We start from the raw sequence: 24829 nt of genomic DNA, 5'->3' as shown, positions 1-24829 counted from the left end.
TGTCGCCCAAAAAAGAAGCTCTTGCTCCCTTCCAGATGACAAGCTTCACACGATTTTGAAAGGCGCGCAATCCTGTGGCGACAATTGCAGCAAAATCACATCGCATTTGGGGTGCCATTAGGGGAAAATGGCACCCAAAAGCACGTTTATCGTCACACAATTTGGGATTGGTGGCAGAATCACCCACATTCCCAAATAACGAGATATGAACAGGGCCTTACAATTATCACCAGAACAGAGGGGAGGATAATTCTTCTACTAATGGAGACACCTGTTCTGGTAACAACTGTCTAAAAGTGCCGCCCCCCCATTCGAGAGACTTCTCTTTCCTCCCCAACTTAGACAGCAAAGAAAACAGACAGGGTCCCTAACCATTACCCACTCTGTTCAAAACTAAAAATTTGGATAGACTTTACATTTTATTATGTTTATAAGTACAGGAAAGGCAATTTCCTCCAATCTGACCAATATAAAAAAACATATTCATCACAAAATCTTCATAAGGAAAAAATGAAAGTCCAGGGAGCCGCACATCACACAGAACCCATGTATGAGAAGTAAGAGCAATCTCAGCCCAGACTCTGTCCAGGCCACACCTCCCAATGCATTTTGCCCCACCCAAAACGCATTTGGAGGTGTGGCCTGGACAGAGTTTTGGCTGAGATTACTCTTACTTCTCATACAGGGGTTCTGTGTGATGTGCGGCTCCCTGGACTTTCATTTTTTTCCTTATTGGTATTCACTGAGCAGAGACAAGCTTTTTCCCTGCCAGCACTCCCATCTGTTGACAGCGGATGAGGACCTACCAGAGCTTTGAGCGGCACCCTTAGTTTTTGTATGGGTTCATGTCACAAAATCTTTTCTTTATTAGCAAGAATGTGATTTCATAGTGTTAAGTACTTACATGACGCAAGATGGCCTCTTCTCCCACAGCTTTTAGTAGCCCTTTAGTGTCCACTTGTCCCAAGCGTAGGATGTACAGGGGGCGGCCATCTGTAATACAAAACAGATACAATGAGGATAACATGAGAGGAGCATGTATATTGAGGTTTTTAAATAGAACTCCAACTCCACTAAAAATGTATTTTACTTGGATTCCCGAATAAGAAAGGATTTCTGCGCTCACGGACCTAGGTGTGCAGCCTCCCCTTAAACAACCCTCTTAGAGGGTGGCTATTAGTATAAGGAATTATTGGAATAGGGGTAAGTGGTGCTACCTCTAATGGGGTATCTGTTGTGGTAAATATGTGCAACTGAGAGTAAACGCTCAACACGGAAATATTTGTGCATAAAAGTGAAAAGAAAGGGGGGTCTAATCTGTATAAAGACCCCTCTACAATTAAGCAGTGAATCAATTATTATTCCCTACCTCGAGAGTAAGGGCTCATATACCAAAAAACATGTATTTAATACCCTCCAACCATCCCAAAAATTTGTGGTGATGGGAGGTGTGTCAGTACTCCATATATTATGGGTGATTGGTGAAGAAAATAATAATGACAATATAAAACTCTAAAGGTTGTGAAAGTCTAAAATGCACATGTGAAAAAATGAATTATATATATATATATGTCCAGCACACAAAAATCCAGTTCCAGCAAAAAATATATATAAAATTCCAAAAAAAAAAAAAAAAAAAAAAAAGATTGTGTATATATAGTGTTCCAACAATGTTCCAGCAGTGTCCTTTATAATGAGTGACTTTCGTGCAGACAACCAGCTACTATCCAGTGGCTTGCGGTGCTCCCCCTCAAAGATCCCCACTCACCAGCTCTCTGCACCCCTGCAGGGGTAGTAGGCATGTAGTATTAAAACTTGGTGTGGTGTCCTAGATTCCAATGGGGTTGTTCCTGGGTACTCCCGCTCCAGACTCGAAATCCATCCTTAGTATGGTCATCCACATATGCTCCGCTTTACGCGTTTCGTCATCAACGTTATCAAACGCATTTGATAAAGTCGATGACGAAACGCGTAAGGCGGAGCAACGCGATTACGTCACACGCGGAAGTGGAAGAGAATGTGGAACGCAGCTGAGGCGCATGCCGCTCAGCTGATGGTGTTGCGATCCACGAGCTCTCTCTGTGCTACCACTATACGCAGTGTGATTGTTTTGCTTTGTTTTGATTTTAAATGTATTTTATTTAGCCCGAGTTGTTGGGCATATAAGTTTTAATAAAGTATTTAAAAAAAACGTAATACACTACGGGAGCCCTGTTTCCTTTCATATGTGGATGACCATACTAAGGATGGATTTCGAGTCTGGAGCGGGAGTACCCAGGAACAACCCCATTGGAATCTAGGACACCACACCAAGTTTTAATACTACATGCCTACTACCCCTGCAGGGGTGCAGGGAGCTGGTGAGTGGGGATCTTTGAGGGGGAGCACCGCAAGCCACTGGATAGTAGCTAGTTGTCTGCACGAAAGTCACCCATTATAAAGGACACTGCTGGAACATTGTTGGAACACTATATATACACAATCTTTTTTTTGTTTGGAATTTTATATATTTTTTTTGCTGGAACTGGATTTTTTTGTGCTGGACATATATATATATAATTCATTTTTTCACATGTGCATTTTAGACTTTCACAACCTTTAGAGTTTTATATTGTCATTATTATTTTCTTCACCAATTACCCATAATATATGGAGTACTGACACACCTCCCATCACCACAAATTTTTGGGATGGTTGGAGGGTATTAAATACATGTTTTTTGGTATATGAGCCCTTACTCTCGAGGTAGGGAATAATAATTGATTCACTGCTTAATTGTAGAGGGGTCTTTATACAGATTAGACCCCCCTTTCTTTTCACTTTTATGCACAAATATTTCCGTGTTGAGCGTTTGCTCTCAGTTGCACATATTTACCACAACAGATACCCCATTAGAGGTAGCACCACTTACCCCTATTCCAATAATTCCTTTTACCTTTTACTTGGATTCCCCCTACCCATAAAAAAATATATATATATATATATATATATATATATATATATATATATTCCCAATTTCTACTTGCCCTCACCATGCTTCTGTATTGTCTCCTTAGCCCAGCACTGGCAGTCCTCTTTGGGCAGAACAGCCAACAATATTATTCTGCTCATTTCCTGTGAGCCCATTCTGTTGTTTACCTGCCCCCTAGGAGGCACATCTTCATACAGGCTGGGCTCAGAGTACTCCGGAATTGAGCGGTGCTTAAATAAAAGGATGCCCGCAACCCTCTTGTGGCCATCGAAGAAGGAAGAAGCTACCATGAGGCCACTGGACCAACTGGAAGACTGCAGGGCAATACAACAAATATATCCTGTTTTTCAACCTGTAGTGTAGTTGAATCTGAAAGATAGATTTTTTTGTTATACACATACCGGTAGGAAAAAAAATAAAATGGGAAAAACCCTAACTAGCAGGTACTGAACCATCGCAAGGTAGGGAGTAAAACGTGGATAGTGTACAAAATATGTCTCTCAGCCCGTCTTCCCGAAAGCAACGCCCATTGATCAACGCATACCGGAAAAAAAAAATTCCTGGGTAGTAGAGAAAAAGGGACGACACCCTAGGTGTCAAGAAAGGAAGTAAGAAGGAAAGGAGACAGTAGGAAGGGAGTAAGAGAGGAAGGAGGGTAAAGAGCTTTGGCGGGGTCGAGGGCACATGGCTTCAAACTCCCATTAAGGAAGTTGCTCGAGCACATGTCAAGTATTCATCCGAGAACTGGAACATGTCCCAATATAGCCAGTGTGTGTTGTGTTCCTCTGTCCTGTCCCTAAGGGTAGCTGTCAGGTGTTCCATCTGCTGAATATCACTCACCCTGGCAAACCACTGTGACACCATAGGTGGAGATTGTAGTTTCCACATGCTGGGGACGCGTGCCCTGGTTGCATTTAGAAGGTGTTTCAGTCATTATTTACGATATTGTTTACTGGACATAGGGGTCAAGTTTAGAAGCACTGCTGCTGGGTTGTCATAGAGGGAAACGTAAGTAAGCTTGTGGATGATCTGCAGGACCTGCTGCCAAAAACAGGCCAGCTTTGGACAGTCCCAGAAAATGTGGAGTAGTGTACCAGTCTGGGTACCACATCCCCAGCATAACGGGTTATGTCCTGGGAATATAGATGCTAGCACTGATGGAGTCCTGTACCAGCGCATCAAAATTTTAAATGTGATTTCCTGATATTTGCTGCACAAGGAAGACTTATGAGCATAGAAAAGGATATGGTTCTTTTGATCCTCCGTGAATGCACTTTGGCCTTTTGCCTGTGGGTGCCAAAGACCTTGTCCTGACATTGACCTCCTCTATTAGTCCTGGTGACCATTGTCACCAAGGCAGATAGTGAGGAGGAAATCCAAAATTTTACAGTTAACAGCAGAACAGTTTTTTTTTATTAAATAATAAATGCCAGGGGTGGGCTTTGGGAGAGGGGAAAGGCAGGTTGTAGTACTGAATGGGGAAGCATGAGATTTTTGAGGGTTGAGAGTTCCACAAATAAAATACAAAAACAAAAACATGGCATTGGTTCCATGTTCTGACCTCACTTTTCTGAAGTTACAGCAGTACAACTTGGTCAAGGACTAATTCAGCCTGTGATTGGGTAATGAAGGAGCAGTAACATGCTCATGAGGGCAACACTGTTTGCCCTTCTATCAGCCAGTATCCTGTGCAATGTTATACAGGCTGAATGGCTAACAGTGCTGTACCACCCTCTTCCATCCCAAATCAAGCAGTGCAGCTAACTACAGGAGGGTAATCGAAAGACAGACTTACAGGTACTATATAAAATACTGCTGAGGATGTTTTAGGTAAACATAATTGGGTTAGACGGGGTATTGTACATCTGCCTATACTTTTGCTTTTAAGGTCAAGTAACCTTTAATTGTAAGAAGTAATTTGGTAACTCAACCCACTGGTCCCCACAAAAAAAAAACAAATGAAATTATGCTTTAGAATGGAGTTGAACTTTCATTTTTTTGTGTTAAGAATTTTGCCTTCTGTAGTGCACAAGGGACTGAGACATCAGTACTGACCTTTATCATGATAATGCCACCCCCCAGCATAGTACTCCTCCAGGATAGATGGTGGGTGCCATGTCTGTAGGATATAGTCCACTTGGTATTGCTTGCGCCAGGACAGAGACTGGAAGAGCATCTCCCGAGCTTTCTCAAAGTTGAAGTCTCGAGCGCGGAGGAAGCGTAAAATGTGCTCATCTTTGGGTATCTGCACAAGAAGAAGGCATAATGATGAAACATAGACTTCACAGGTCTTTACAAATATATGGGAGTTGCTAAACACAAACTATGTGCTCAGACTTGAACATAAGTTGTTAACCTTCCATCAGTCAGGAAAGTGGACCATATAGAAATATCAGTACATTGCTGTAGGTCATCGGACTAGGTTGGGACACCATCCGGGATCACCAAAATAGGACAAGTTCAGCCCATGGTAACCAGAATAGATCAAGGTTTATAGTTCAACACAGGGGAACACATGAAACCTCTACTAAAAATTACCATATCTACAACTCATGATACTTTAGTGTGATGGTCAGTGGGAATAATGCTCCTTACACTTGTGGTCATTGGAAAGAATTACCCCCTTACAGATAGCTAAAGGGATCAGTGGGAACCTATCTGACAGGCAGGAATTTCTCATTGTTTGAGGAACAGCTAGCAACCTCTGGAATCTCCACAGAACCCTGGTTCAGAAACCCTGGTCTAGACCAATCATGTACTATAGAGAATTTTACAAAGATAATGTGACTGGAGGAGCAATAATAGCAGCTAGAAGGCATAGAGTAAAGTACTCCAGTGAAGAGGTATTGCTGCGGGAACCCCTAAGATAAATAAAAAGTGGCAGGTGGCATTTAAGTGGCATCTTAATCTTAATTTAATTAAGTGGCATCTTAATTGCTCCCTCAAAACATGTTCATAACTCAAATATCAAACAAAAATTTGCAGAACAGAGACAGATGAGGGATGTTTGAAACCCAACGTCCTTACCTTGCCCTTGTGCGTTTCCTTCAACCACTGTCGGAGGTGAATTAAAGTACTTTCCTGCATTGGGGTGAGCTGTCCCAAATATCGCTCTATGTACTCAGCTTCCAGTTTAACACCTAATAAATACCAACACACAAAAAGATTCAGCTTAGTAAAACTGCATGTCCTATAGCAGGGATGTGGTTGATCGTTTGAGTGGACTATGGGCAGGACTTAAGTGAACCCGTACAGCATTTTATATTTTTAAAAGTGAAAGTACTGCCTAAAAGGTATACCTCAAGATGTCTGCCTCTTCTGTGCCCTTTTTTTATTAAGTTTAAATATATTTTTAGAGCCAGACTTTCCTATCATTAGCTTGAAAGTGCACCCTCATTGAACAGAAGGATGTTAGATGGCAGAATTTAGCTGAAGGGCGGACGTTGAGGAAAGTCAAGTCCCAATGTGAAAGTGAAACTATATCAGTAAGAGGCACAGGAGAAACTTTTACTATGTAATAAAGGTACTAGCATGCCTCTTGCAGTGTTAGCTATTAGACATGGCTTTTATGGTTTTTACAGGTTTAAAAAGGAGTACAGGTTTACTTTAAAGGGTCTGTGCCAGAAAAAATACCCTGGTGTCACAAGAGACCTTTCTATGTACACATCAGGGGATGAAACCTAAAATCTTCACTTCCTTGGCTTACCATCTGGTTCACAGGTCTGGTTATGTCCTCCAGGCTCTCCTCTAACCAGTCCCAGGGTAGACGTCTCCTGCTGGTCATCTCTGGAACCATCAATGCTGTAGAGATATCTGGCATTCCCAGAAATAGGGCTATATCCCTCTGATCCGCCAGGAGTCCATCTTGGGATGTGAGTGATTCCCTGAGATATCAACTCATTCAAGTAGAATTCAATGACCTCTTTTCCCTGCAATTAAGAGCATCCAATGTCACAGGCACGGGGTGGAGATAACCTTAAAAACAGCTGTCGAAGTGTAGCCAGCACGTGTTATAAAGGCAGCCCTTTTGAAAGACAGACTAATATTTCAACATATCAGTTCACAAGTGGTTGTGGCAAAGTGATATCATTAGAAAAAAGGTTCAGAGGTGTCTAGTCAGTGTGGCTCCCCTTTTCCTCTGCATTGCACTGCAGTTATCGATTTCCGTTAAAAAACTTTTGTTTTTAACACGTTTGTTAAATTTTAAACTGTTACTGGAGTCAAACCAACAGTCGGCCAAAAAATTTAGAAGGATCAGGATGGATTTTATTTTTCTGTTTCAACTAAATTCTATTTGTGTTTGTGATTTTCGAGAAAACAATACAAGTACTGTACTGTTGGATATATCACAGAATATTTAATTATTTACATTTTCAAATTATTTAATTTTTATGATATATTATATAAATATAAAAGGCCTTGAAAACGTATTCATACCCTTTGAAATTTTCCATATTATGTTACAACCAAAAACATAAATGTAATTTATTGGGATTTTATGTGATGGACAAACACAAATTGGCACATAATTGTGAAGTGGAAAGAAAATGATACATGGTTTTATTTTATTTTTTACAAATAAATATCTGAAAAGTGTGGCATGCAGTTTTATTCAGCCCCCTTTACTCTGATACCCCTAACTAAAATCTAGTGGAACCAATTGCCATCAGAAGTCACCTAATTAGTAAATTGAGGCCATCTGTGTGTAATTTAATCTCAGTATAAATACAGCTGTTCTGTGAAGTCCTCAGAGGTTTATTAAAGAACCTTAGTGAACAAACAGCATCATGAAGGCCAAGGAACACACCAGACTGGTCAGGGATAAAGTTGTGGAGAAGTTTAAAGCAGGGTTAGGTTATAAACAAAATATCCTAAGCTTTGAAGATCTCAGGGAGCACTGTTCAATCTATCATCTGAAGATGGAAAGAGTATGGCACAACTGCAAACCTACCAAGACATGGCCGTCCACCTAAACTGACAGGCCGGGCAAGGAGAGCATTAATCAGAGAAGCAGCCAAGACGCCCATGGTAACTCTGGAGGAGCTGCAGAGATCCACAGCTCAGGTGGGAGAATCTGTCCACAGGATAACTATTAGTTGTGCACTCCACAATGTGGCCTTTATGGAAGAATCGCAAGAAGAAAGCCATTGTTTAAAGAAAGCCATAAGAAATCCTGTTTTCAGTTTGCAAGAAGCCATGTGGGGGACACAGCAAGAAGGTGCTCTGGTCAGATGAGACCAAAATGGAACTTTTTGGCCTTAAAGTGAAATGCTATGTGTGGAGGAAAACTAACACTGCACATCACCCTGAACACACCATCCCCACCATTAAACATGGTGGTGGCAGCATCATGTTGTGGGGATGCTTTTCTTCAGCAGGGACAGGGAGCTTGTCAGAGTTGATGGGAAGATGGATGGAGCCAAATACAGGGCAATCTTAGAAGAAAACCTGTTAGAGTCTGCAAAAGACTTTAAACTGGGACAGAGGTTCACCTTCCAGCAGGAACCCTAAACATCCAGAGCTAGAATGGAATGGTTAAGATCAAATCATATTCATGTGTTAGAATGGGCCAGTCAAAGTCCAGACCTAAATCCAATTGAGAATCTGTGGCAAGATGTGAAAATTTCTGTTCACAGACGCTCTCCATTCAATCTGACAGAGCTGGAGCTATTTTGCAAAGAAGAATGAGAAAAAATGTCACTCTCTAGATGTGCAAAGCTGGTAGAGACATCCCCAAAAAGACTTGCAGCTGTAATTGCAGTGAAAGGTGGTTCTACAAAGTATCGACTCAGGGGGGCTCAATACAAATGTACACCACACTTTTCACATATTTATTTGTAAAAAAATGTTGAAAACCATTTATCATTTTCTTTCCACTTCACAATTATGTGCCACTTTTTGTTGGTCTATCACATAAAATCCCAATAAAATACATTTACCTTTTTAGTTGCAACATAACATAACATAATGAATACTTTTTCAAGGCACTCTATAATATATATTGATATATATATATATATATATATATATATATATATATATGTATATACACACTGTAAATATATTATTTACATAATAGTTATATATACGGTAATATTATATATTATAATATATGATATTATATAAAATATATTATTTATTATTACCCAATTTTAATCAAATTATTTCATTTTGCATTTTGTCATTTCCTTCTGTATTAAAATCAAAGTAGAAAAATGTTTTCAAGCTTTTGAACACACTTTCTTGATTATGAATAGATCCATCATGTATTATTATGCTTGATTTCTGAACACAGGTTCTTACGAAAATTGAATACAAATCTATATGCATACATTCATTCCAAAATCAAATGTTAAACACAAACAAAAGTTTGATGTGTTTTCGAACAACATTCATCCAGTCATCGAATGTACAAAGATTTTTTGTATGAGCGTTCGTACGAATATTAACATGAGCATTCATTTAAAACTTTCCTAGTGTATGGCCAGCTTTAGAAATGGCAGAATGCCAAAATTCATGGAACTACTATCCTTTATGCCCCCTGTCATGACTTGCTGTGGGTATGTTTGGGAGTTCCTCCAATTTATCAAAAGCAGGGGTTCCCAGATCACCAGGGTACTAAAAAAAAAAAAAGTAGAGTATATTGGTGCTCCAGAGCAATGGATGAGTGAAAGCCTCTCTGCAGGTAGCCTTTCCTCCCGGTACCCAACTCAAAGCTATATACTCAATGTTAACTGGAGCATGCCTTTATAAGGAAGTTTCAGAACAAAAGTAACAGTAAAGAAAATAAAGCAATTATTTGGGAGGACTTACCCGCTTGATGTTGGCAGTGTATTGCTTCATGGCGATCTTTTCCACTGTGCTCTCAAAGCCAAAGAAAGATTTGATGTCCAGAGAGGCCGTCTGCTCAAAGCACGTCCATTCCTCATTGTCAGGGTGAACCTAGAACCCAAAAAGAACTCCATCATCACTGCTGCCATTGCCAGGACCCCCACCCATGCTGTTTTTTTCTTTAAAGAACACCTGGGAGGTCTTTTAAAAAAAATTAAATATTGCCAGAGTTAAGCTTTAACATAATAATGGTATTGGGTTAGTTTTATTTTACTTTTTTATATTTGTATACATTTTCAACCATTGCTTAATATCAGTTTTTTTTTTCCCCAGCAAATTACAAGCTCTGTTTTGGATATAATCATGTAATACGAGACAAAGGATTCCCAGAGCGCTGGCAAGCTGAGACAGCACGGCTTGGTTTGCAGCTCCATTCGTCTGACTGAAGCTGTCATGTGCCTGATGGAGATCAAGTTGAAAAGGGGGCTCTTCTCTTGCACGTCTTGTTTACCACCCCTGGTAGTGGTGATAGGAGATGTGAGGAAACAGAGTGACACAAGAGCTGATGCTGCGGGAAGTGCCAGCTACTGGATGCGAGACAGACTACTGTGGGCCAAACTGTAAGGACCAGAGGCAGAAACATGGTAGCACCCAATTAGTGGACAGGAATGAGGCCAGGACACTAGCCAGAGGTCAACGACACCCGGGCAATGAAGTACAGGAACATAAAGAAGCAGAGTCAGGATACAACCCAAGGTCAGTTCACAGCTGGTACCAAATTAGAGAGCTGGACACAGTATCCAAAACACGGGCTGAGATTACGAGTAGACAAGAAACCAAAAGGCAGGTCAAAGGCAAGCTGGGTTGTACATGGGAAGGAAAACATTGCAGATCAGGTCACAGGTAAGTCATGGACTAGCTGAAGACCACTCAGCCAATCTGTCCATATCACAGTACAGCTTAAATAGGCCATTTGGCATTTACATCAATGCCAAGTGTGCAAGTGCACCTACGCACATCAGAAACATGCACATGCATATGCAACAGTCTTTTCGTATTAGCACACAATGGACCTTTCTTTCAGAAACCTCCTACTGAGCCGTCTGATAAGCGAAGGGTCACTGATGTGATGATTTACTGAGCTTCATTCAGCATAGTATTATTGTTAACGTAAAAGACTACAGCTATATGCACTACACTAAAAATGAATATGAAAGATTTCATATCCACTTAAAATAAAAATAATAAAAAAACATATATTTATTTATTTATAATCTTAAAAACATATATAAGTATAGAATTGTATTGTAACTGTACTGTCTGCACTCATGTTGTACAGTGCTGCGCAAACTATTGGCACTATATAAACGATGTATAATAATAATAATACAGACTTTATGTATAAAAAAAACTCTCTGCATGTTCTATAATGGAAGTTCCTGTAACACAATATGACCACACGATGGCGCAATTTGCTTCCGAATGGCTAAATGCTTTACTAGAAATACAGGCATACCCCACTTTTAAGTACACAATGGGGTTTATTTGCTAAAGCTGGAAAGTGCAAAACCAGGCTCCCTTCTGCATAGAGACCACTTCCGTCTCACTCAATAAGACAAATCATAATGTGTAAAGTGCTGTAGCCCAGAGCAATCCCTATCAATGACTTCATTTGAAAATTCCTGACTGGTGGGCTTGTTCTGTGTCAGAAGTCATACACAGCCAGGCATCTGGTATTTCCAGTGATGGCTGCTTCCTTATTCCTCCCTCTACAGCTTCCCCTTAAATAAGTTCCTTTTACCCCCAGGCAGGTGATAACAAGCTATAAGTATTCAATATATGTCTGTAATGTCAGTAAGCCTGATGGCACTTTTACATTACTCCCCATCCTCATTATTTAAAATCTTGTTTGTCTTTTTCAAGACATACCAAAAAAGACTTCAGCTTTGTAGGTAAGACTTTACCCTCGGCCTTTTGGCTAAGATCAAGTGTAGTATCTGTTCTTATCAGTTTCCAGAGGAGGCGTTGTGCTACTCTCGTTGGGGAGGGCCATTCCAATGGTGTTATAGTGCCTGGAAAGGCGGTTTCAGCAGGGACTATGCCAGGCTGCCCGATAGATACTGGGGGCTGGCTGATTGTTGAGTCTGAGCCGTCCGGAAGGGTGCTCCTGGTGAGGATGGGTGCTGCATCTGGGTCTGGCCGGGGGGCGGGTCCCTGGCCTTCTGGCCTAGATTATGGTAGCTCTAGCTACGGACAGTTATTCGGGAGAGAACACTTACTCCTCCTTTGGGGGCGGGGGAGTGGTTAGTATTTCCCGAATGTAATTAGGAAGGAGTGATGGGAGCGACGGTGGAGCCTGATGGTAAAGGACTCTCACCAAGCTCCCTGAACTTCATGCCTTTCTGCCTGGAGTGGGGGCGGCTGTGGTCTGGGTCGTTGGTCAGGGTTGGTCATGAAAGACTATGGAGTATGTGCTCCTGGAGTGGCAGTCCAGGGGTGCCAAAAAATCACCTTTTGGCTTGGTTCACCCTCTCTCATGGGGTCTCCCTTTGGGGGAGCCTCACCTAGTACTTGGGTGGGTCTGTTTCGGCAGGCCCTCCAGAGAATGGGGTCCGTCTGTTTTCGGCCAGATGGACCAATCGTAAGTACCCTTGTCCCCGCCTGGACGCCCCGGGGGATTCAGGGCAAGGCACATTTGTGTACCCATTTGCTCTTTTTTGTGTTTCACTCTTTATGTGTGTGCACTTTTTTTGGCGCCGGGTGAAGTTTTTGGGTGTGTTATGCACGCCATAGGCTTTCAAAAAAAAAAATTACCCTAGGCTTTATGTCCATACAACTTGTAGTTTGATTCTGGCTAAAATTACGAGAGAATATATATATATATAGTGGTTGGGAGTAGAAATGTGAAGGGAGAGAGAAAGAGACAGGGTAGTAGGAGAGAGAGGTTGACAGAGAGATAAGGAATCAGGGGAGAGAGAGAAACAAAGGTGAGGGAGAAAGACAGGAGAAAAGGGAGAGAGACGGGGAGAGGGAGAGACAGGGGAGAGGGAGAGATAGGGGAGAGGGAGAGGGAGAAAGAGAGAGAGAGGGAGAGAGAGGGAGACAGGGGGGAGGCAGGGAGGTAGAGACAGGGGAGAGGGATAGAGAGAGACAGGGGAGAGGGAAATGGATAGAGAGATGGAGAAAGAGAGAGGGGGAGAGGGAGAGGGGGAGAGAGAGACAGGGGAGAAGGAGATAGAGAGAGAGACAGGTGAGAGGGAGATACAGGAGAGAGAGAGAGAGAGAGAGAGAGAGGGGGGGAGAAGGAGAGAGGGAGACAGAGGAGAGCGAGGGAGAGGGAGAGGGGGAGAGAGAGAGACGGGAGAGGGAGAGAGAGGCAGGAAAAGAGAGAAACGGGAGAGGGAGATATGGGAGAAAGAGGCAGGGGAGAGGGAGAGAGCAGGGGGGGTGAGAGAGGGGGGAAAGAGAGACAAGGGAGAGGGGAAAAGAGATAGGGGAGAGGGAGAGAGAGGGGAGAGGCAGAGGGAGAGACAGGGAAGAGGCTGAGAGAGAGAAACGGGGGGAGAGAAATGGGGGAGGGAGGAGAGAGAAAGAGAGGGGGAAGAGGGAGAGAGAAAGAGAGGGGGGAGAGAAATGGGGAGAGACAGAGAGAGACAAAAGAGAGGGAGAGAGATGGGAAGAGGGAGAGAGAGGGGGAGAGAAAGAGAGAGACAGAGAGAGAAGAGGGAGAAAGAGAGAGGGAGAGAGAGAGAGAGACAGGGGAAAAGGGGGGAGAGAGGGACGGAGAGGGAGACAGGGGAAAGGGAGGGAGATAGAGACAGGGGAGAGAGACAGGGGAGAGGGAAATGGAGAAAGAGAGGGGGGGAGAGGGAGGGAGAGAGAGACAGGGGGAAGAGAGAGGGGGGAGAGACAGGGGAGAGAGAGAGAGAGAGAGAGAGAGAGAGAGAGAGAGAGAGAGAGAGAGAGAGACAGGGGAGAAGGAGATAGAGAGACAGGTGAGAGGGAGAGAGAGACAGGAGAGAGAGAGAGACAGGGGAGAGAGAGAGAGAGAGACAGGGGAGAAGGAGAGGGGGAGAGAGAGACAGAGGAGAGGGAGGAGGCGAGAGACGGGAGAGGGAGAGAGACAGGGGAGAGGGAGAGGGGGAGGGGGAGGGAGAGAGAAAGATGGGGAGAGGGAGAGAGAGACAGGGAAAGAGAGAAACGGGAGAGGGAGATTTGGGAGAGAGAGGCAGGGGATAGGGATAGAGAGATAAGGGACAGGGAGAGACAGAGGGGAGAGGGAGAGAGCAGGGGGGAAGAGAGAGAGGTAAGGGAGAGGGGAAAAGAGATAGGGGAGAGGGAGAGAGACAGGGGAAAGGCAGAGAGAGAAAGGGGAGAGGCAGAGAGAGAGAGACAGGGGAGAGGCAGAGAGAGAGACAGGGAAGAGGCAGAGAGAGAGAGAGAGAGAGAGACCGGGGAGAGAGAGAAGCGGGAGAAAGAGAGAAACGGGGGAGAGAAATGGGAGAGAGAGGGGGAGGGAGAGAGAAAGAGAGGGGGAAGAGGGAGAGAGAAAGAGAGGGGGGAGGGAGAGAGAAAGAGAGGGGGAAGAGGGAGAGAGAAAGAGAGTGGGGAGAGAAACTGGGAGAGAGAGAGAGAGAGAGAGAGAGAGAGAGAGAGAGAGAGAGAGAGAGAGACAAAAGAGAGGGAGAGAGATGGGAAGAGGGAGATAGAGGGGGAGAGAGAAAGAGAGAGAGAAGAGGGAGAAAAAGAGATGGTGGAGAGAGAAACAGAGAGAGACACAGGGGAGAGAGACGGGGAGGGGGAGAGAGAGAGAGACAGGTGAGAGGGAGAGAGACAGGGAAGAGGGGGAGAAAGAGAGAGACTGGGAGGAGGGGGAGAGAGAGAGAGAAACAGGGGAAGGGGGGAGAGAGAGAGAGGGAAGAGGAGGTAGAGAGAGAGGGAGAGAGAGATAGAGACACGGGAGAGAGACAGGGGAGGGGGGAGAGAGAGATAGACAGGTGAGAGGGTGAGAGACAGGGGAGAGGGGGAGAAAGAGAGAGGTGGGGAGGAGGGGGAGAGAGAAAGAGAGAAAAACAGGGGAAGGGGGAGAGAGAGAGGGAGAGGGGAGAGAGGGAGACAGAGACAGTGGGGAGGGGGGAAAGAGACAGGGGGAGAGAGAGACACACACACACAGGGGAGGGGGGAGATAGATAGATAGATAGATAGATAGATAGATAGATAGATAGATAGATAGATAGATAGATAGATAGATAGATAGATAGATAGATAGATAGATAGATAGATAGATAGATAGATAGATAGTGGAGGGTTTTATACCTGTGTTGATGTTACATTTTTCAATAACAGCAGAACATGAAGTCAGTGACATTAACACAGTGAAAAGGATTTTCAAAGAGGTGATTTTCAGAAAATACAGTAGTAAACTCAAACATCAAATAGGCCATTATAAATATTTCAAAGTGTAAGAGAAGAAAAAAAAAGTCCCAGTGACTGTTTTTCCTCTTTACAAACAGGCCGCAGAATTATAGGAGAAAAACTTCCGTCTCACTCAATAAGACAAATCATAATGTGTAAAGTACTGTAGCCCAGAGCAATCCCTATCAATGGCTTGTTCTGTGTCAGAAGTCATACACAGCCAGGCATCTGGTATTTCCAGTGATGGCTGCTTCCTTATTCCTCCCTCTACAGCTTCCCCTTAAATAACTTCCTTTTACCCCCAGACAGGTGATGACAAGCTATAAGTATTCAATATATGTCTGTAATGTCAGTAAGCCTGATGGCACTTTTACAGTGCAAACAATGACAGTTGGCGTGCAGACGCACACTGAAGGAAAATCAGCTGTCCCCATTTTATGTGTGTTTTCACATTATTTTTTATGTGCATTTACAGGTCTTCCTATGTGTACAGTATATGCCTTTATGTGCATTCATACGCGTTCTCATATGTTAACAGATGTCTCCAATGCACAGGATTATATCCATAAGTACTTTATGATATCTAAGTAAAATTAAGTATTTCTAATGGTTACTTGAAGTGTCCCCCCCTCTCCATAAATGACTTTGTTTGCAATGTGCCTCTGAACTTGTTATAAAATCTGACTACTCCAAGAAGAGTCAGTTTCCTAGCCCCGCACTACATCTAAATGAATGTCCCGCAAAGCCTTTTAAAGCATCGCTTTGGACAATGTTGGATACCAAAGTTTGTCGCCGCTTCACAGCCATGTGTAATTTTAAAGGTTTGACATGTTGGGTATCTATTTACTCAACACAACCCTATCTGTTCTATTTGACAAACAAAAAAAAAACCCTAGTAGGGCATGTTCCCTTTCACTGTGGATTTTAGCTTATTTTGGTAAAATAGGTGAAAGGAAGTGAAAGTGCACTTTGCAAAGAATACCCAATCACGTTCAAGGAAAATGTAAAAAAAAAAAAAAAAAGATTTTTGTTTGTTCATGATTGGTGGACTGATGTCAGTCCAATTTGACCTCATTCACTAAATTCACTTGCCCTGTTACTTCAGTAAATCAACCCCACTGAGCAGGGCCCTCTTAATCCTCCCCTATCTTATTGTATTATAACTGTATTGTCTCCCTTTTATATTGTAAAGCGCTGCGTAAACTGTTGGCGCTATATAAATCCTGTATAATAATAATAATAATAAAATAATAATTTATGTGCACTAAAATTAAAAACTATTTCCATTTTATTGGATCTAGGCTTTTAGAAAATCGATAATACTAGTATTCGTTAATCTTTTCGTTTTAGTTAAAGGGGTTGTAAAGTCAGAAGGTTTTTTTTTATCTTAATGCATTCAATGCATTAAGATAAAAAAACCTTCTGTTTGCAGCAGCCCCCCTAACACTTACCTGAGCCCCATCTCTGTCCAGCGATGTAGCATGAGAGACTCGGCTGCCCGGGACTCTCCCTCCTCACTGGCTGAAGCAGCAGCTCCCACTGCTATCAATCAAAGTCAGTGAGCCAATGAGGAGAGAGAGAGGGGGTGGGGGCGGGCTGCGGCTCCGTGTCTGGGTGGACACAGGGCGATGCGGCTCGGCTCAGGTGCCCCCCATAGCAAGCTGCTTGCTGTGGGGGGCACCCACAAGAGGGAGGGCCCAGGAGCGCCGGCAATAAATCTGAAAAGAGGAGGATCTGGGCTGCTCTGTGCAAAACCACTGCACAGGGACAGATAAGTATATGTTTATTATTTTTAACAAAAAAAAACAAAAACTAGACTTTAGTATCACTAATCGTTTTTAAAGTTTAGTTAATCTTTTTTAACGTTTAGTTACCGTATTTATCAGCGTATAACACGCACCTTTTCCCCTTACAATCAGAGGAAAATCGTGGGTGCGTGTTATACGCCGAACCACTGCCTCTGAGGGGAAGGAGGGAACGAGCGCAGCCGAAATAGACAGAGCCGAGTGTACTGTGTACTCAGCTAGGCTCGGCTCCACTTGGCTCTGCTCACAGTCACGCCCAGTCCCACCTCCTAGCATTTACGTCCCGTCCAGGGTCGGACTGACCAGTCGGGCTCTGGGGCACCGCCCGAGGGCCCGAGGCCATTGGGGGCCCGGACTCGGCCACTTGAAGTGGCTGTATTCTGTAATAATGCCGATAATAATACTGCTAATGGCGCGCTGCTCCTCCCGCCAGCCCCTCCTTCCCTCCCGTCCATCCCAGGTGCTTCTACTGTATGCGTTCACCAGGGACGGGCGAGAAGAGTGGAGGGGCCGGCGGGGAGCAGAGCGCTGTTAGCAGTATTATTATCCGCATCGGGTGACTCGGTGAGTGAAGCTGAGAGGGCCGTCATTTGGGGGTGAGTACAGATGTATAGGGCCCGGGCCCCAACATGACTGCAGGAAGGCCCATGATACTCACAGTGTCCCCCTGTGTGTGTGCGTTCTCCCTCTAGTGTCCCCCTGTGTGTGTGCTCTCCATCTAGTGTCCCCCTGTGTGTGTGTGTGCTCTCCCTCTAGTGTCCCCCTGTGTGTGTGCGTTCTCCCTCCAGTGTCCCCCTGTGTGTGTGCGCTCTCCCTCCAGTGTCCCCCTATGTGTGTGCTCTCCCTCTAGTGTCCCACTGTGTGTGTGCCCTCCCTCCAGTGTCTCCTTGTGTGTGCTCTCCCTCCAGTGTCCCCCTGTGTGTGTACTCTCCCTCCAGTGTCTTCCTATGCTATCCCTCCAGTGTCTCCCTGTGTGTGCTCTCCCTCCAGTGTCCCCCTGTGTGTGTACTCTCCCTCCAGTGTCCCCCTGTGTGTGTGTGCTCTCCCTCCAGTGTCCCCCTGTGTGTGTACTCTCCCTCCAGTGTCCCCCTGTGTGTGTGTGCTCTCCCTCCAGTGTCCCCCTGTGTGTGTACTCTCCCTCCAGTGTCCCCCTGTGTGTGTGTGCTCTCCCTCCAGTGTCTTCCTATGCTATCCCTCCAGTGTCTCCCTGTGTGTGCTCTCCCTCCAGTGTCCCCCTGTGTGTGTGCTCTCCCTCCAGTGTCCCCCTGTGTGTGTGTGCTCTCCCTCCAGTGTCCCCCTGTGTGTGTGTGCTCTCCCTCCAGTGTCCCCCTGTGTGTGTGTGCTCTCCCTCCAGTGTCCCCCTGTGTGTGTGCTCTCCCTCCAGTGTCCCCCTGTGTGTGTGCGCTCTCCCTCCAGTGTCCCCCTGTGTGTGTGTGCTCTCCCCTCCCTCCAGTGTCTCCCTGTGTGTGTGTGTACTCTCCCTCCAGTGTCTCCCTGTGTGTTTGTACTCTCCCTCCAGTGTCCCCCTGTGTGTGTGCTCTCCCTCCAGTGTCCCCCTGTGTGTGTGTGCTCTCCCTCCAGTGTCCCCCTGTGTGTGTGCTCTCCCCCCAGTGTCCATCTGTGTGTGTGTGCTCTCCTTTCAGTGTCCCCCTGTGTGTGTGCTCTCCCTCCAGTGTCCCCCTGTGTGTGTGTGCTCTCCCTCCAGTGTCCCCCTGTGTGTGTGTGCTCTCCCTCCAGTGTCCCCCTGTGTGTGTGTGTGTGTGTGTGTGCTCTCCCTCCAGTGTCCCCCTGTGTGTGTGTGTGTGTGTGTGTGTGCTCTCCCTCCAGTGTCTCCCTGTGTGTGCTCTCCCACCAGTGTCCCCCTGTGTGTGTGTGCTCTCCCTCAAGTGTCCCCCTGTGTGTACTCTCCCTCCAGTGTCTCCCTGTGTGCTCTCCCCCCAGTGTCCATCTGTGTGTGTATGCTCTCCCTCCAGTGTCCCCCTCTGTGTGTGTGTGCTCTCCCTCCAGTGTCCCCCTGTGTGTGTGTGTGCTCTCCCTCCAGTGTCCCCCTGTGTGTGTGTGCTCTCCCTCCAGTGTCCCCCTGTGTGTGTGTGCTCTCCCTCCAGTGTCCCCCTGTGTGTGTGTGTGCTCTCCCTCCAGTGTCCCCCTGTGTGTGTGCTCTCCCTCCAGTGTCACCCTGTGTGTGTGCGCTCTCCATCCAGTGTCCCCCTGTGTGTGTGTGTGCTCTCCCTCCAGTGTCCCCCTGTGTGTGTGTGCTCTCCCTCCAGTGTCCCCCTGTGTGTGTGTGTGCTCTCCCTCCAGTGTCCCCCTGTGTGTGTGTGTGCTCTCCCTCCAGTGTCCCCCTGTGTGTGTGTGTACTCTCCCTCCAGTGTCTCCCTATGCTCTCCCTCCAGTGTCTCTCTGTGAAGTGTGCGCTCCCCCTCCAGTGTCCCCCTGTGAAGTGTGCGCTCTCCCTCCAGTGTCCCCCTGTGTGTGTGTGCTCTCCCTCAAGTGTCCCCCTGTGTGTGCTCTCCCTCCAGTGTCCCCCTGTGTGTGTGCGCTCTCCCTCCAGTGTCCCCCTGTGTGTGTGCTCTCCCTCCAATGTCCCCCTGTGTGTGTGTGCTCTCCCTCAAGTGTCCCCCTGTGTGTGCTCTCCCTCCAGTGTCCCCCTGTGTGTGCGCTCTCCCTCCAGTGTCCCCCTGTGTTTGTGTGCTCTCCCTCCAGTGCCCCCCTGTGTATGTGTGCTCTCCCTCCAGTGTCCCCCTGTGTGTGTGTGTACTCTCTCTCCAGTGTCCCCCTGTGTATGTGTGCTCTCCCTCCAGTGTCCCCCTGTGTGTGTGTGTGCTCTCCCTCCAGTGTCCCCCTGTGTGTGTGTGCTCTCCCTCAAGTGTCCTCCTGTGTGTGTGTGCTCTCCCTCCAGTGTCCCCCTGTGTGTGTGCTCTCCCTCCAGTGTCCCCCTGTGTGTGTGTGCTCTCCCTCCAGTGTCCCCCTGTGAGTGTGTGCTCTCCCTCCAGTGTCCCTCTGTGTGTGTGTGTACTCTCTCTCCAGTGTCCCCCTGTGTATGTGTGCTCTCCCTCCAGTGTCCCCCTGTGTGTGTGCTCTCCCTCCAGCGTCCCCCTGTGTGTGTGCTCTCCCTCTAGTGTCCCCCTGTGTATGTGTGCTCTCCCTCCAGTGTCCCCCTGTGTGTGTGTGCTCTCCCTCCAGTGTCCCCCTGTGTGTGTGTGTGCTCTCCCTCCAGTGTCCCCCTGTGTGTGTGTGTGCTCTCCCTCCAGTGTCCCCCTGTGTGTGTGTGTACTCTCTCTCCAGTGTCCCCCTGTGAGTGTGCTCTCCCTCTAGTGTCCCCCTGTGTGTGTGTCCCTTCAGATTAACTAAAAGTTAATCTTTTTAAGTTTTTTAAATCTTGTTTGTCTTTTTCAAGACATACCAAAAAAGACTCCAGCTTTGTAGGTAAGACATTACCCTAGGCTTTATGTCCATACAACGTGTAAGAGAGAGAGAGAGAGAGAGAGAGAGAGAGAGAGAGAGAGAGAGAGAGAGACACAGGAGAGAGGGAGGGAGCTAGAGACAGGGGAGGAGATAGAGAGACAGGTGAGAGGGATAGAGAGACGGGAGGGGGGGAGAGAGGGAGAGAGAGAGAGAGAGATAGAGGGGAGAGGGAGGGAGATAGAGACAGGGGAGAGGGAGAGAGAGACAGGAAGAAGGAAAGAGAGATGGGGATAGGGAGAGAGAGACGGGGATAGGGAGAGGGAGAGATGGGGAGAGGGAGAGAGAGACAGGGAAAGAGAGAAACGGGAGAGGGAGATATGGGAGAGAGAGGCAGGGGAGAGGGATAGAGAGATGAGGTACAGGGAGAGACAGAGAGGGGAGAGGGAGAGAGCAGGGGGGGAGAGAGAGAGGGAAATATAGACAAAGGAGAGGGGAAAAGAGATAGGGGAGAGGGAGAGAGACAGAGAGAGACAGGGGGAGGCAGAGAGAGAGGCAGAGAGAGAGAGAGAGAGAGAGAGAGAGAGAGAGAGAGGAGGGAGAAAGAGAGAGAAACGGGGGAGAGAAATGAGAGCGAGAGAGAGGGGAGGGAGAATAAAAGAGAGGGGGAAGAGGGAGAGAGAGAGACAAAAGAGAGGGAGAGGGATGGGAAGAGGGAGAAAGAGAGATGGGGGAGAGAGAGACAAAGAGAGAAGAGGGAGAAAGAGAGATGGGGGAGAGAGAGACAGAGAAAGACACAGGGCAGTGGGGAGAGAGAGATAGACAGGTGAGAGGGAGAGAGACAGGGGAGAGGGGGAGAAAGAGAGAGATGGGGAGGAGGGGGAGAGAGAGAAAGAAACAGGGGAAGGGGGGAGAGAGAGAGAGAGAGGGAAGAGGAGGGAGAGAGAGTGAGACAGACAGAGAGAGACACAGGGGAGAGAGACAGGGGAGGGGGGAGAGAGAGATAGACAGGTGAGAGGGAGAGAGACAGGGGAGAGGGGGAGAAAGAGAGAGACGGGGGAGAGAGGGAGAAACAGGGGAAGGGGGGAGAGAGAGGGAAGAGGAGAGAGAGAGAGAGTGAAGAGGATGGAGAGAGAGAGAGACACAGACAAAGAGAGACACAGGAGGGGGGAAAGAGAGATAGACAGGTGAGAAGGAGAGAGACAGGGGAGGGGGGGAGAAAGAGAGAGGCGGGGAGGAGGGGGAGAGAGAGAGAGAAACAGGGGAAGGGGGGAGAGAGAGAGAGAGAGGGGAGAGAGGGAGAGGGGAGAGAGAGACACAGAGACAGTGGGGAGGGGGGGGAGAGAGACAGGATAGGGGGGAGGGTGGAGAGAGAGACACACACACAGGGGAGGGGGGGGGGGAGAATGGGGAGAGGGGGAGAGCGAGAGAGAGACAGGAGAGGGGGGTGAGAGAGAGACAGACAGAGGAAGAGGGAGATAGATAGATAGATAGATAGATAGATAGATAGATAGATAGATAGATAGATAGATAGATAGATAGATAGATAGATAGATAGATAGATAGTGGAGGGTTTTATACCTGTGTTGATGTTACATTTTTCAATAACAGCAGAACATGAAGTCAGTGACATTAACACAGTGAAAAGGATTTTCAAAGAGGTGATTTTCAGAAAATACAGTAGTAAACTCAAACATCAAACAGGCCATTATAAATATTTCAAAGTGTAAGAGAAGAAAAAAAAAGTCCCAGTGACTGTTTTTCCTCTTTACAAACAGGCCGCAGAATTATAGGAGAAAAACTTCCGTCTCACTCAATAAGACAAATCATAATGTGTAAAGTACTGTAGCCCAGAGCAATCCCTATCAATGACTTGTTCTGTGTCAGAAGTCATACACAGCCAGGCATCTGGTATTTGGCATCTGGTATTTCCAGTGATGGCTGCTTCCTTATTCCTCCCTCTACAGCTTCCCCTTAAATAACTTCCTTTTACCCCCAGACAGGTGATGGCAAGCTATAAGTATTCAATATATGTCTCTAATGTCAGTAAGCCTGATGGCACTTTTACAGTGCAAACAATGACAGTTGGCGTGTAGACGTACACTGAAGGAAAATCAGCTGTCCCCATTTTATGTGTGTTTTCACATTATTTTTTATGTGCATTTACAGGTCTTCCTATGTGTACAGTATATGCCTTTATGTGCATTCATACGCGTTCTCATATGTTAACAGATGTCTTCAAGCACAGGATTATATCCATAAGTACTTTATGATATCTAAGTAAAATAAAGTATTTCTAATGGTTACTTGAACTGTCCCCCCCTCTCCATAAATGACTTTGTTTGCAATGTGCCTCTGAACTTGTTATAAAATCTGACTACTCCAAGAAGAGTCAGTTTCCTAGCCCCGCCCTCTTCCTCTTTGCACATCACAGTCCTCTCCTCTTCAGGGAGTGTCTAATTACTGTCTGTGCTGACCCAGCTCTTCCGCCCGCACGTAATTGCAGGCGTTGGGTGCAGCTACATACGAAAACAACGACTGCGCTACATGTTACATATCACCGCACTACATCTAAATGAATGTCCCGCAAAGCCTTTTAAAGCATCGCTTTGGACAATGTTGGATACCAAAGTTTGTCGCCGCTTTACAGCCATGTGCAATTTTAAAGGTTTGACATGTTGGGTATCTATTTACTCAATGCAACCCTATCTGTTCTATTTGACAAAAATAAAAAGGGTAATATGCACACCCTGATTTACTAAAGAAGTAGGGCATGTTCCCTTTCACTGTGGATTTTAGCTTAATTTGGTAAATTAGGTGAAAGGACGTGAAAGTGCACTTTGCAAAGAATACCTAATCACGTTCAAGGAAAAAGTAAAAAAGAATAAAAAAAAAAAAAAAAAAAAAAAAAAAAAAGGATTTTTGCCCTGTTCCTTCAGTAAATCAACCCCACTGTATTTATGTGCACTAAAATTAACGTGAGAGTATTTTATACAGAAAACATGGGTTTGACAGTTTCACTAACATCATGTGACACAAACAATTGCAACTATCACCATTTTATTGGATCTAGGCTTTTAGAAAATCAAAAATACTAGTTTTCTTTATTTTTTTCCATTTTAGTTAAAGGGGTTGTAAAGTCAGAAGGTTTTTTTATCTTAATACATTCAATGCATTAAGATAAAAAAAAACCTTCTGTGTGCAGCAGCCCCCCTAATACTTACCTGAGCCCCATCTCTGTCCAGTGATGTTGCACTTGAGACTCGGCTGCCCGGGACTCTCACTCCTCATTGGCTGAAGCAGCAGCTCCCACTGCTATCAATCAAAGTCAGTGAGCCAATGAGGAGAGAGAGGAGGTGGGGGGCGGGCTGCGGCTCCGTGTCTGGGGGGTGGACACAGGGCGCTGTGGCTCGGCTCAGGTGCCCCCCATAGCAAACTGCTTGCTGTGGGGGGCACTCAACGGGAGGTAGGGATCAGGAGCGCCGGCAATAGATCAGAAAAGAGGAGGATCTGGGCTGCTCTGTGCAAAACCACTGCACAGGGACAGGTAAGTATATGTTTATTATTTTTAACAACAAAAAAAAAAACAACTAGACTTTAGTATCACTTTAATCATTTTTAAAGTTTTGTTAATCTTTTTTAGAGTTTAGTTAATCCTTTTTTAAACTTTTTTTAAAGTATTTTTTTTTTTAAGTTTTAGTTAATCTTTTTGACATGCCATACAATATTATATCCATGGCACTTTTTAAGCATAATCATTTACAATTGTTGTTTTTCTTATAGTATATATTACTTTATGCAACACTTCCAAAAAACTCCTGAGGAAGCTCTTCTAAACGAAACATGTAGAGTAAGAAGTGGTTGTGTACTGTATGTCCAAAGAAATGATACAAGATTATTGTAAATGTTTACTGTGATTTTAAAGAATTGTTTAAATAAAATTGATATTTTTCTAAAATTGATTGTTTATTCTACTCTTTGGTACCTTAAAAGTCCCGCTTGCCCCTTCCTCCCCTTTTTGTTGTTTAAATGGGATGCGGTACCAATTTTTTGATCTCCTATCACCCAGTTCTTAAATATATTTTAAAAGTTTTAGTCAATCTTCAGGCCTAAAATGTGCATTTAAATTGGGAGACAGGATTATAGCATTGTCACCCTATGACAGGAAGTGACTGAACATGGCAGGATCACCAGGGAAAAGAAGCAGATTTAATGACTTTTGAAATGGCATTAACGTGTTAAAGGTTCTATGAGATTTTAGCGATTGCACAGATTTTAACGATGGCATCCATTACATTCTATTCTGACACTAGTCTCAAGCCATGACCAGGAATGTGACATCAAAGTGTCACTGTGATGAGTGACATTCCTACCAACAGACAAGCTAAGTCTTGCTGGTTATCAG

General features: G+C 45.4%; 1 protein-coding gene and 1 pseudogene across 5 annotated transcripts in view; one reads left to right on the top strand and one right to left on the bottom strand.

Annotated features, from left to right (window-relative positions):
* The window catches only part of SEC14L5 (SEC14 like lipid binding 5), a 142237-nt gene that overhangs the window by 15304 nt on the left and 102104 nt on the right, over positions 1-24829 (bottom strand). For all 5 annotated transcript variants that reach the window (XM_073636348.1, XM_073636347.1, XM_073636350.1 and 2 more), the window contains exons 6-10: positions 9785-9913; positions 6678-6900; positions 5999-6111; positions 5027-5216; positions 905-993 (exon numbers count right to left, since the gene is read on the bottom strand). In XM_073636348.1, the coding sequence (XP_073492449.1) occupies positions 905-993; positions 5027-5216; positions 5999-6111; positions 6678-6900; positions 9785-9913 (744 nt within the window). The remainder of the gene's footprint in view (positions 1-904; positions 994-5026; positions 5217-5998; positions 6112-6677; positions 6901-9784; positions 9914-24829) is intronic.
* On the top strand, positions 11761-11935 carry LOC141101891 (U2 spliceosomal RNA; annotated as a pseudogene).

This window comes from Aquarana catesbeiana, linkage group LG06, assembly GCF_042186555.1.
Source record: "Aquarana catesbeiana isolate 2022-GZ linkage group LG06, ASM4218655v1, whole genome shotgun sequence".
NCBI lineage: Eukaryota > Metazoa > Chordata > Amphibia > Anura > Ranidae > Aquarana > Aquarana catesbeiana.
This window is presented reverse-complemented; position numbering and strand designations above follow the sequence as displayed.